The sequence below is a fragment of the Nestor notabilis genome, unplaced genomic scaffold (genome assembly GCF_000696875.1).
Source record: "Nestor notabilis isolate BGI_N333 unplaced genomic scaffold, ASM69687v1 scaffold4878, whole genome shotgun sequence".
Classification (NCBI taxonomy): Eukaryota; Metazoa; Chordata; class Aves; order Psittaciformes; family Psittacidae; genus Nestor; species Nestor notabilis.
This window is the reverse complement of record NW_009939510.1, coordinates 104,584-117,763: the sequence shown is the minus strand read 5'-3', so window position 1 is coordinate 117,763 and position 13,180 is coordinate 104,584. Positions and strand designations below refer to the sequence as shown.

The following is a 13,180-nucleotide window of genomic DNA, read 5'->3' as shown; positions in this document are numbered from 1 at the left end:
TTTGCCCCAAAAAAGGAACATTAAATTAATGAAAACAACCAGTGGCCCATGTTCTTTATAGTATTTACTCTGGTATTCAACACAATTATGTAATTGTTGCTATGGCAACTGCCACATGTCTTGGCACCATAATAATTCTCAGACAAATGGATCTTTGTCAGAGCAAACTCCAAAGCCAGTGTATACAAAACCTGCATTTCTTTGGTGGTGGGAATCTGTTAAGTTGGAGGAATAAATTCATCCTGGACCTAAGGGAAAGCACAAGCCTGTCAATAAAGGTGAAGCTCTGCTGCAGAGCTGAGTGAAAGGGGGGAGAGGGCTATATATGAAAAATCACAAGCGCTGGGCCCTGCCATGAGACTCATGTGGTCACTCAGAAACAGCCCAGAAAGAGGTACAGGAGTCAAATCTGTAAAGCACTGTCAGACAAAACTCCTGTCTCGACGGTTTGATCCGAACTCTGCTGGAATCTGATTATTTCAGCAGGTTCTGGATCAGGCTGAAGGATAAAAAGGGAAAGTAGGTGACTGGAATTTCTATGAAAATAGCTTATTTCAGGGATGGAGGAGATTTCTTATATAAAAGGAGCTCTTTGTTGTTTCCCCAACAGCAAGTGGTCTGCACAGAGGATTTTTATAAAAATATAGCCAAACAGGCAGCTAAATGATACTATACAGAATGACCCATTGATGAGAACAAGATCCTGCTTTCATTTACATTAATTAAGACGTATTCTGCAAAACCTGTAATGTAGCATTGCAGAGTTTAAAAAAAAAAAAATAAAAGTTTCAACCTTTCACTGTTGATAAAAGCAGGAGAATATAATTTACCACAATACCATCAACAGGCAGGTATGAAATTCTAAAATCTTTATACATCAGTTCTAAGATTTTTATACATAAATTCCAAGTCAGTAAACATTTACAGTGTGAAAATGAACAAAAATAAAATAATAAGTTAATTTTTTAATGGCTATTAGAACACGTTAAGCTTTCTTCTAAACCGAATGCAAAAGCAAGAAAACGCATTTTCTTTTGTTTGCTCTTTAAGAAAAGCCATCTTTATATGCCTGAAGGACACCTTCACATCTTAAGACAAAATATCTCCACAGCTTTTCTGAAATAGTATTCTAGATACTGTTTTGATCAGTATAATGACTCATAAATATATCATAGATATTGATGTACCCCTGTGACTTACTCTATTTTGTGCCTTAAAATTAAATGCAAAACATGGTGTTATATTTATGCAGCCCATCACTTTTTGCAGCAACTGTTATATGCAAAATCTAATAACATGGAACTCTTCGAGCCTGTTTGTCAATATCTCATATGAGAGTCTGTCTTCTGCAAAATGACTTTTGCAGAGTCATTTTCAGCCTATTTGGAACTCTATTCTAAACTGAAAAAATGCTAATATACATTAATGGGAACGTTTGCTTGCTGTATCAGAGAGGCTGATTCTTGATCTTATTTTCCAAGTAAATTATTGGACTGCCAGATGACTAAACTCAACTATTCACTTTCTTGCATGAATATTTTTCTGCAAGAGAATCCTGATTCATAATAAGATTATTGATCCTTTATCATCTGTTCTAAGGCAAAAACCCATACATGTAGGATTTAAGGCTCTAGGCGCTTTTTATCTCATATCAATAAAATTCGCAATCTGTATCATGCAGGGATAAAGTAGAGAGTAAGATACAAACAAGAAATGCTAACGTTTAAATCCAAGGAGCTTACTTTCATTATTTCTGTTTGATACTTTAGGAAAGAGGCACAGGCATAAAGCAACTTGCACAAACATACACATCCAGGCAATGACTTTAGGAGGAAACAAAATTCAGGTCAGCGAGGCATCTGGGGAAGTTTTCAGCCAGGCTGCCTCTCAGGTCCCCAGTATAATAAACATAGCAGGGTACTGATGCTGGGAAAAGCAATGGTTTGACAAAGGGAAAAGTAGAAGTTGTATATCTGAGTAGCCCCTAGCCTTTACAAAGTGGACTGGACAGAGTAGAAGGACTAGAGCAACTTCATTTCCTTCAATCTGAGCTACTGTTGGAGACGGTTTTAAACTTTGTCTACAACATGGTGTCTCTGGGTGTGTTCGTCCCTCTTATCTCTTCATTTCTTTCTCCTATTCCTTTTCCATCTAGTGCCTGAAAAGTGTCCTGAGGGTTTGACAGTTTCTATTTAATCATTTCATCCTTCTGTACAGAAGACTGCTGAGCACCATACAGTGAAGCTACTACCAGACTGGAATTGCTGAGTATCTTCATGCCCTCTTACCTGCTTTGGTGCCAGTCTCTTGATATCTCATGCCCCACCCCCTACCCCTCACCCTGTGTCTGGGATGCTGTAACAAATAAAAGCTCTAAATAGCTCGCTTCGATGAGAAGGGGGGGAAGCTGCGTTTTGCCAACACACAAAAAAAGACTGAGAAAGATTGTTTCCCAAGGTTTTCTTTTAGCTTTCAGTGTACTAAGGATATATTCATTAAAACCAGCATTAGATTACAGAGGGGGAGGAGAACTAGTAGACAGCCATTTTATTTAGCCTTGGAAGACACAGTTCAATTCCCAGCTTGCTGCTTTTTGTAACTCACAATCTGTTATGAGACTCTACAAAAATTAGTCTATACTTAGTCTTCCACAAAACCAGACATCTGAAATAAATCTACTCATGTCTAGTCAAATGACCAGATCTGATGAAATTTCCAGCTTTTTGTTGTCCTACTATTTCCATAAGACAAAGCAGTGATGAAGCATTGGATAAGACATAAGATTAAAAAAAATAATAATAACTGTCACTCTTCAGCTCAGCTTGTTCTTAACTGGGGTTTGTAAGTGATTTGTTTTGTCATTAGCGATCTGAACTTCATCAATTCTATGAATTATTCCAAATGAACCCACAGTTCATTTTAGGAATCATGGGTGAATCAAAATATTTCCATGCCTATTTTTAATATCACTAAGCATTCAAGTCCTGACTGTATGAAAGGGTATTAAGCAAACATTGGGCAAAGCAGAGCCTGAGAACAGATGTGCGTGCCTCACCAGCGCTACCCCACGGTGAATGTAAGTGACCTTCATTTCCTTTATTGAGCACTCTGATTGCCTGAGGGTACAAGCATATACACACACAACTATTACAAAGATAACACTGTAATGTTATGCCTTCCACAGGCCCACAGCAAATTTTCTGTGCACTCATATTCTACATGCCTCTCAAAAATCACAACAGCTTTTATATGAAGACTCCCCTCTCTCAAGATGGACAGAAAGCAATATATCTAGAGAAAAACATAGGAGGAAAGGGGCATTAAAAACAGTCTGTAGAAAGCAATCTAACTGTAATCTGCTGTACAGGTTTTTGCTCTCAATAACATGTATGTGTATCTGTAGGTACAGATATTTGTGGGGTTTAGGGTATTTTGCAGAAACACCCAAACTTCTGGAAAAGCAGCAGTGCTGAATCTGCTCTTCTGTCATTCAACTGGGCAAAATATTCTGTGATCAGAGGGCAAGAGCCAAGTTGGCTGATGATGTTGAGGAACAGTCTATCCTCCCATATTGTAGCCATGGCCATCCTTTAACAGAAATCTACAGGCTCTGCAGATCTAATACACTTCTGGCAGAAGAGAAAGACAACATGTCCTTCAGACTAAATAAGTCACATTAAAACAGAAAGTGGTATTCTAAACAGCCCTTAATTATGCTATGGCCATGAAGTTAATCATGTGGGACTGATCAGTGAGGCCTGCTCATCTTCAACAGGAAAGAACCACACCCCTTCATCACTAGAATACCAAAAGCTTTTCTGCATGCTGCAGACTGGACCTCTAAATATTTTCCATATTCATCTAAAGTATGGTTGGTAACAATCAGTAAGTTTTAAGAATTATGTTATCTCTTCCCAGGCTCAGACTGCCAGTCAGCACATTAGTGATCATTGTTGAAAGTCATTTCCAAACATGTTGGGAATCTGAAATTAGAAACATTAACAATGGGATTTCACAGATGTAGGTTACATGCTTTCAGAAAAGAAATGGCACTTCCTGGCAGTGGGGAAATACTTAAGAACTACTTATCCCCTAATTAAACAAGGTACTGTACTCTAAGTACTGAATGCTAAGCAGTGTTCTAGCATGTGTTCTTCTTAACCCTACAGAATTATGCTGAATTACTAAAGCTCCTGAATTACAAAGGCTCCATCTGAACATTTCTTAGCCAAGACTACTTGCATAAACAGATGGAGCAGTCCTGCTGTTTCCATGATGACACATTGTGATTGCAAAAGTACAGGATTAAGTTCAAATTTATCATAAAATCACTTTAGATTGGACTCTGTAGTTTTTATATCCTTCTCAAGTGTGACAAAGAAAGACAAGACTTTCTGTTGTGTTTAAAATAGGCAAACAATGGATGAAAGGTCTGGTAAAAAAATATTGATATAGCAGCAACAGAGCACTGCCTGAGGCCAGAGTAGGACAGCCAGCCTCAAAGATCTTTATATTCCCTTGAAGAAGGGGATGATCCTCACTAGAAGGATTTCCCAAGACACATTAATACATCATGTAACTCCCAATGGCACTGCAGGCACCAAGGATCACAACACTAAAAAGGATAACCTTCTAATCATGAACTGAATATCAAAATCCATAAAGAAGTGATGAATTCAGGTAGAGATGATGCTGTGGTGTTGCTTTGTGGAGTCACCTATAAGGAAAGATTGGCAAGTGGCAGAATATGTCAGATTTAGACTGGTTTTCTCTGAAGCAACACAAAGTGGTTGGAAGAGAATCTGGGAATGGGGCCAAATTAGACTTGGTTTTTGAATGTAGCCTAGTGATAGGTTTCAACACTAGGCATCAATTAATATTGCTGGAACGTTTTGAGGGGAGACTACCAAAACCCAAATAGGACATAAAGAGAAAAGGTCACTGACAAAGCTATGTCGTAGTCTGTGTAAATACACACCTCGTAATTCCCCTAGATTGTAACTTTCATAGAACATCTCCTCTCAAAGACACTGAAGGGCTGCTTCTCTACAAAAACCAAAATAAAACTTCAGAATATGATTCTCAGGGAGTCAGATCTTCACACATAAAATGATTCCCTGAAGTTTAACTCCAGACTTCCTGTCAGAAATGTCTCAAACTCCTCTGTGGTTTCACTAACTTCTAACTGGGGAACGAGAATCTCCATTTTGAAACTGCTCCTAAGATTTCAAAACCTGGACTGCAAACAAAATCTTTTGAATGTTCTTGTGCATGCACCAGAAGGATTATGCCTTGCTAGTTTGAGACACAAGACAGACAAGTGTCCAGCTCCTGCAAGTGTAGCTTTCCGAACCTGAATTTTGCATAGGATGGTCCTAAATCCACAACTCCACCATGTAAGAGACTCACTCAAGTATGATCCTGTTAAAATTAAACTTTGTGAAGAAACAGCATACTTAAAAACGATTAAATTCCATTGCAGTCTTCTGATCAGTTCTCTGCAGTTATGCATTCTGGTACTTTCTCTCCTGCTGGCAATCTATATTCGCATCTTGTGCTGCTTAAAGTGCAGATCAAAACCTTTCCACGGCCATGGACTTTCACAAGGTTGTTCAACCTTTCCCCTAAAGATAACTTTTCTTTTTTTTAATGGAAGACTAAAGTTATACTAAGCTACTGATGGACATAAAATGACCATGCTAAAAGTTTAAATACCAAAATAAGACAATAGATCAGTCATTTTTATCATGGTTTCTTTCTAATTCCTTGAAAATGTAGGTTTGTAAAGGCACCAGGCTTAATTGTCCAGTAAGCCACTGTCTTGTCTGTCTGTCTCCTAAATGCCATGACACAGAAGCAGAGGCTATTTCACATTTCCTTTTGTTACTTTCATGGGTGGAAGTAAACATTCAATTTGTGAAGTACTTTTCCCCATAGTCAGAGGTTAATACTACACTGAAACTGAGAAATGGAAAAGAAAGGACATGTCATTCATCAGACAGAATGGAGCAAAAGTCACTAGTGCATAGAGACAGGATGTAAGTCATGTGCTACTCTTTGTGGGCAGATGTTAATGTATTTTAACACAAGACAATGTCAGGTAAGCAGACCTATACAAAAAATTAAATTCCACAGCACAGAATTAATTTCTATGTACTTAAAACTTGGAGCAAATGTGAAGGTTCTGTAAATTCTAAATTACACATTTAGACTATGATTTTCTTTTTCAGTTGTGGCCAAATTGTGGTTATCTGGCTTAATGTACACCAGAAGAACCAGCCAATTTTAGTCTCTTACCTTTGAATAATTTCTTTATGAATGTTTAGCATTTACACCTGAAGATGTAATACATTTTTCAAAACCTGGAACATCTGTATTTTAAATTAAACTAAATAATAAAACATTACAGCAATATCTGGACTGAAAACTGATTTTTATATCTGCTAACAGATTAAAACCTCTTAGAGTCCTAGACAGCACAGGTAAATACCTAGCAGCATCTCCTGGCACTTCTTTCTAATATTTTGTATATGTCTTACCTTTAATGCACTGTGTTTTTCATTTTCTTCAACAAGCAAAATTTCTGCCATATCCTCAGCGTGTTCAGACTGTGCGTGGACAAACAAGGCTCTACCGGCTTCTGACATATTCTTTAGTGCAACTAAAGTCCCATCGTGTTCCACTTTAAAATTTGGGTTAGAAACTTCGAAGGTCAATTTGTTATTCCCCTTGCAGTCATCAAATTTCACTGGGGGAAGAAGAAAAAGTAAACAAACTATTATAAGTATCCACTTTGGAACAGTCTTCAAACATCTTGTTGTTGGCTTGTCTACACATCTCGGGAAGAAATGCATCTCAATCTACCAGGAAAAACTTTCAAAGAAACTGTATATTTGTGAGACTATAATTCATAGACAAATTTTACCAATATTCATTTTCAGAAGGATGAAGATATTTTGACCATGCTAACTGGGGAGATGGAGATAAAACACTTTGTACATGAACATTTTGCAGTCATTCAAAAAAAATGCATGAAATGCACACCTACTTCTAAAAATCGGGCAGCAACAGTAGAAACCTTGTTGTCACGCTCATTGTAGCCCAGGATCTCCAAAGGCTTTTCTCTTGGCAAAGTGGTTTCAGATATTCAGTAAAACTTTAAACTGGTTGTTTACAGAATACTCAACCTCAGTCTACTCTAAATGTGTTGTGTAACAGAAAACCCAACTTCTTACTCTGTACCAGGGTAGTGATAGAGTGCATAAACCGCACTATCAGCATAGTTAAGGATTATGAGAACTTTTAATCAAACATTAGCTGTTAATAATCTTGTTTCATTTTACATGAAAAATCTTTAGTATTTTGGAAAGCTAGCATAAAGAGAAACATATCTCTAAAGTACAGAGGTTTGAGACTGCCTCAAGTTCCTTCTCTGAATCAGGTAGATTCACTTTGCACAAAACACTGGGAAAAACATTATTGATGTAACTATCAGCTATATCTTCAGGTCTTCACCACAGACTTGTAATTGCTAAGTAAATTTCTCCCATTTTGACATGTCTGAACAACATATTTGCCTGTGAAGGGTCTTTTTGCAAACAATCTGTTCTGTATTTCCTACCTGTTCCTTGAGTTACTGCTGTTGTAGATTTTTCACTTATCTGTATGCTCTTGCTATTTTGATTCTACATTTCATTTCTACTGGATCTTTAATAACTTCATTACAATTTCAAAAGCTAATACAGACAGGGATACAGACTACAGAAGATCAAACACAATAGAGTTTTACTGAAAATAAAACACTTTGCATAATTGTTTCAATTCACAGTATAGACTTCTTTAATTGGCTCATTGTCTTTAAAGGAAAAACATAATCCCAGATTTTCTCACAGCCTGCACAATACCATAGATTTTCTTGACTGTGCAATCTTTATAACCAGTCTCAGTGCACAGGCAGAATGTCACGGTGGATGACCACACAACACTCCTGGGAAGCTACACAAAAATCTTCTTCATCAAATTTTGCATCTATTTCCAGATACACCAACTTGAGAACACGGCTGCTAGGGGATCTCATGGAAATCCTTCGTCTCTGTACATTCACTGGGACTGAATCCCAAAGTAGAACCACCACAGTGAAGAAGAACTGTTGCTGGCTCCAGAATGTGAATACAGCCTCACACCTTCTCTCCCACCTGCTTTTCCCCAGGGAAGATTCACTCCTTCATTCCAGCTCCTCTGCCTTCTCTCCCAGAGTGGCACGGGGTGGATGGGGAAGACAGGAACTAATGGCTCCTCTCTGCAGCTCCTTCATCCTCCTCACACTTTCCCTCTGCTCCAGCGTGAGTCCCCCTTCCATGGGCTGCAGCTTCCTTCAGGACACACCAACCTACTCCAGTGCAGGGTCCTCTGAGGAATCCCCACCCCAGAGCATGCAGCCCTTCTAATTCTTCTCCTTCCTCCTCCTCCTCTTCCCCTGGGGCTCACACGCTCTCACACCCTTTCTCCCCTCACACTGGCAGCATTTTGCCCCTTCCTCAGAGGCAGCACCAGCCTCACTGACAGGCTCAGCAGTGCCCTTGTGCCGGGGCAACGCCGGAACCAGCCCTGTGTCCTCACAGAGGCTCCCGGGTGTCACCCAGCAACCTCACACCAGGCAACAACAACAGCTCCGGAGCCTGAGGTGGGATTGTAAAAAACAAAATTGCGATCCCATTAATTTGTGACTATTCATGGCTACCCTAAAGAGTCCAAAATCTATAATCACCACGTAAAAATTACTCCAGCACCTGAAGGATCAAGTTTTAGCCTTGCTTACATCTTTTAGCTAAAAGCTGCTCTTGTTTCCTCTGCTTCACTTGAGGGCAAAAGAGCTGTCCTTGGATTCACAGTGGGATAACCTACCAGCATTTCATCAGCTCATTTGCCATTTCATTGAATTTTGCTGAAAGCAAGTGAGATTATAAATAAAAAAGACAAAAAAGCTCTTTTCCCTTAGATACTCCAATCCCTCCAGACAAATCTATCTCAGTCTGTCATGTCGCAGACCCCTGCTTGCAAAGTCTTAGGCTGCAGTAGAAGCAGGGGGGAAGACACAGAATGTGGGAGCAGCAGCAGTTTAGATCAACTTCACAGTGCCCAAGCTGTGCTGGTGTCCATGCTGCTCTTCAAGGCTGGAAACCACTTGCCAAAAGAGTCTTGTGCTCATGGTAGAATTTTAATGGAAGGCTCTCTGTTAGCAAGGCCTCCCTGGTGCAAAACAGCCCACCGCAATTTATATTGTTGATATGACAGGCATTTTAGCAGATTTACTGCAATCTCCTAAAGCTATCAACCCACTAAAAGACAAAACTTTCCTGTCATCACAAACGTGGGAAGTCGAAATTCTCTATGCTAATCACTGTATAGTTTGCAGCCTTGATGAATTAGGAGTAGATTCTCTTTTAGCTTATTCTTTTCTTCCCTGTAACAAAACAAAACAATGAAACTGTTTTTTTAGTAGGCACCTTGTCATAATGAATAAATATATGCTTCTCAAAAGCTAATGATGATCTGCTGTCTATTAATAGCTTAAAATCAGAAAAATTTGGCATCACTCTCTGAGAAATTAATTATGTCAAGAGGAAAAATTAAAAATAAAAAATAAAGCCTAATAAAACTATGATAAAATAATCACCTAAAAACAAATGTCATGCTTCAGAGCTATAGCATCACCCAGCCAAACACTACAGGTCACATTTAAAAAGAGGCCACACTGTATCATGCTTCAGAAGGTGGGGAGAAACTGGCTGGGACTATACTTCTCCCACCTTGCTGCTCAGCATTTGCAAATCTCGAGATTACCGCATTGCTGCCGTCTTCATACGCTGCAAAAAATCAAAAACCACATGCAGATCTGACACATGGAATCAGAAGTACTTGGATCTATATTCTATATTTCCTTGGAGTTATGAATTTGACACTTGTAGACCTTTTATATTTTGCTCATCTGTTGACCTTGCATTATGAAACCCTGCAGCTTTCTCCAACAAAAGCAAAACCAGAGTCATTTGAAAGCAAGAAACTGCTTTCTTACCATATATCTCATCCAAAAGCACTGACGCTTTTAATTCCCAATTCTACCAAGAGTATTTGAGGAGGTTAAGAACAAGGAGAGGGAAAGGAAATGAAAAAGCTCTGAGATGTACAGATATGTAGGAGAAAAATTACAAGTGGATGGAAGATGAAGTGATCATAAGGATAGAGAACTTTGAAGATTATTCTGACCAAGGGCCAGATGTGAAACTAAAGCCAGTTCGTAAGAGAGATGAAAAGAACCTTAGATAAAATCCCTAGTCTGAAGTTAGGGGTAAATGTGAAATCAGAATGATGACGTGTCCTGAACTAGAACAACTAGGGAACATCTCACGAAACTGCATTGGATTCCCAGTCATTTTCTCGATGCCACTTACTTGGAACCGTTTTCTTCCTTAAATTCATGTAGCTTCTGGGGAGAAGCCAATGCAGATACCCAAAGTTTACAGCACTTGAGCTGCCTGTACCAGGCCCCAGTAGCAGCTACATAGCCTAAGGAGCCAGATCTGGCACTGACCACACTTTCCTGCCCTGACAGGCACTCAGGAGAGATCTTAGGAGTTTCAACTTCATCAGTTTACTCAGATTTTTCACCTGTGTCACTACAACTATCCTTAAACAAAGCTACACACTCCAAAAAAGCATAACCTGTTAAATATGGGCAAACAGGATATTTAGTTCTTATTCTCTGGTGAAGAAAACTTGCTTTGTACAGAAAGCTTGTGTAAAATCTCTGTGTTAGAACTCTAAAGAGTGATTAATCAATCAATTCTCGTGTCCTCCAACTACTAACCAGTATAACAAGAAACTAAACAGAGTTTTGTGGATCTCAAAAGAAGGGAATCTCAAACAGACATTGTTTGAGATTGTTTGAGAAAAGCCTTAGAGCTAACCACTAAAAGAAGGTGCTGAGGTCATGCTGAATACTTAGCATTGCAGGGTTTTAACACGAGCTTAATCAAATACCAGCTTAATCCAAAATCACTCAAGACCAATCTCAGTAACTGGTCCTGCTACAAACCAAGAGGATGGACTAAGTGGTGCCTTAAAGTCTTTTCCACACATGAAAATTCTAGATTCAATTAATCCTCTGTCCTTTCAGGTCTACATTAGGCCTATATATGTGGGGTTCATTCAAGAAGATTAAAACTACAAAAATGCAGTGAAGTAACCGATGTGTCTTACTACACAGCTTATTCGTCTGGTGGAGTCCTGATACTGAAATCTCTCCCAAGACTGAAGGAAATTTGGGCATGGGACTTGGAACTTCTGAGTACAAGAGGAACAAGCATACACAAAAAGCCCTAGCTCAGACTGTTACACTGAGAAGCTATCTAAATGATCAAAAGGGCCAGATTTCAAGAAGAAAGCATGGATGTCTATTTTCAGAAATAAAACACGCCATTACAAAGAATTCTTTCAATCAAATGCCTTCAGGTTAGTGTTAAACAATTCCCATATTCCAAAGAAGTAAATGTAGTTACTAAAATCTATGTCAGTTGGATGGATAACGTGTGCTCTAAGGAGTCAGCCAAGGTTTATGGAGAGAAGAGACCAAACCGTCTGGCAGTCTGCCTAAAACAAAAAGGTAGTTTCCTCATATATAACACTTTGCTGCTTGGCAACCATGATGGCATATGATCCTCATGATGTACAATAATGTTCACTATGTTCATGCATTTGTCACAGACATGACATGTGAGAAAGCCATGAGTTGAGTAACTGATGTTACTCATACTACACAGCAGCATTATAACAGACTGGACAAATGGCAGTCTGATGAGAGTGAACACTAAAACCTCCCACATCCTCCTGCAGTCTCTCTTTGTCTTAGACCTTAAGGAGTTTAACTAGACTGTAAGCTCTTCAGAGCAAAGACTGCTTGTTCACTCTGAGTCTGATTTTGCAACAAAACAATTCATGTTTGGTTCTCAAGGTGCTACAGAGGTGCAAAAGGCTAATAATAGTAACTGTTCAGCTATAGTCCTGAAGTTTTCATAATGCTCCACCAGATAGGACTAGTGATTGTGTCTCATTGTCAAGAACTCAAGGGGTAGTTAAAACGATGTAATATTTGTTTACATGAAGGCAGAGTTCTTCATTTATTGCTGCATATATGACTCCTTTGATGTTCCTAGTCAAGTTCCAGCTGCCAGATGAACATCTTTATTGTGCCTAATATGCCACATGGTATGAGACAGGCTCCAAAACTCCATACAAGCAAAATGAAAATACTGCCAAGCATCTCCCAGTGAAAAACAACGTGCATGTCACTCATCACCTTCTGTTCATTTCTCAGCCTCCTGTGTTAGACATTTCCTCCTTTCTATAAGAAATCTTATTTGCATGTGAATTGAACAGAATATTTTTGTCCACCAAGCAATATTCAGCATTAGGAATCTCAAGGCTTTAATCACTGACTTCAAGCTTGTTATCAAAGGACCTATTGAAAAAAAAGATTCTTGTGTAAGATCCCAAGAATCCATTACTGTAATGAAGGAAAACTGAAGTTGCAGTTGGAAATATTACCGCCTATAGATCTCAGCAAGAAATCTCTGGTTCCTGGGATTCATCATTTCAGTACATCCCATTCTTACTATTACGATGTACCACATATGTGAGGTTTCTACTGTGATATTTATGATAATGAACCACAGATGTTTTAAAGAAAACCATTTTAAAACATCAAAAGGTTAGCAGTTGGATTTCTTGTAAACCATATAAAAGAAAACAACCTGAGACAGATTTCTTATATTCAAAAGCATGTATTAAGTTGATATATTTCTGTTACAAAGTAATATTTTCCCCAAGTTTAATACTCAGAAGTTTAATTTGTTTTGAACAGAAATGCAGAATCTATAATTTTCTCTCTGGTGAAATCTCTACAGAGGCATTCTGAATCATTAAATACACATATTCACCTATAATCACGAAAAAGAACCTCATACACTGTATGTTTCTACGTGCAGGTATTTGTATTTTTATGATAGCTAGCAACGAAATGGCTCCTCCTCAGTGAGGAAATGTCGCATTTGAAAACACACACATGGAGACTTAATTTCTCTATCAATGAAGGTTAGCATACTTCTTGTAAATACAATTTAGC

The 13,180-nt window shown here is 38.6% G+C and overlaps 1 protein-coding gene across 1 annotated transcript in view; it reads right to left on the bottom strand.

Annotated features, from left to right (window-relative positions):
* LOC104409885 (cadherin-13-like) overlaps positions 1–13,180 on the bottom strand; it is a gene marked incomplete at both ends in the record, with an annotated part of 134,797 nt that overhangs the window by 55,881 nt on the left and 65,736 nt on the right. Inside the window, one exon of the mRNA XM_010019892.1 lies at positions 6,540–6,748. Within this exon, the coding sequence (XP_010018194.1) occupies positions 6,540–6,748 (209 nt within the window). The remainder of the gene's footprint in view (positions 1–6,539; positions 6,749–13,180) is intronic.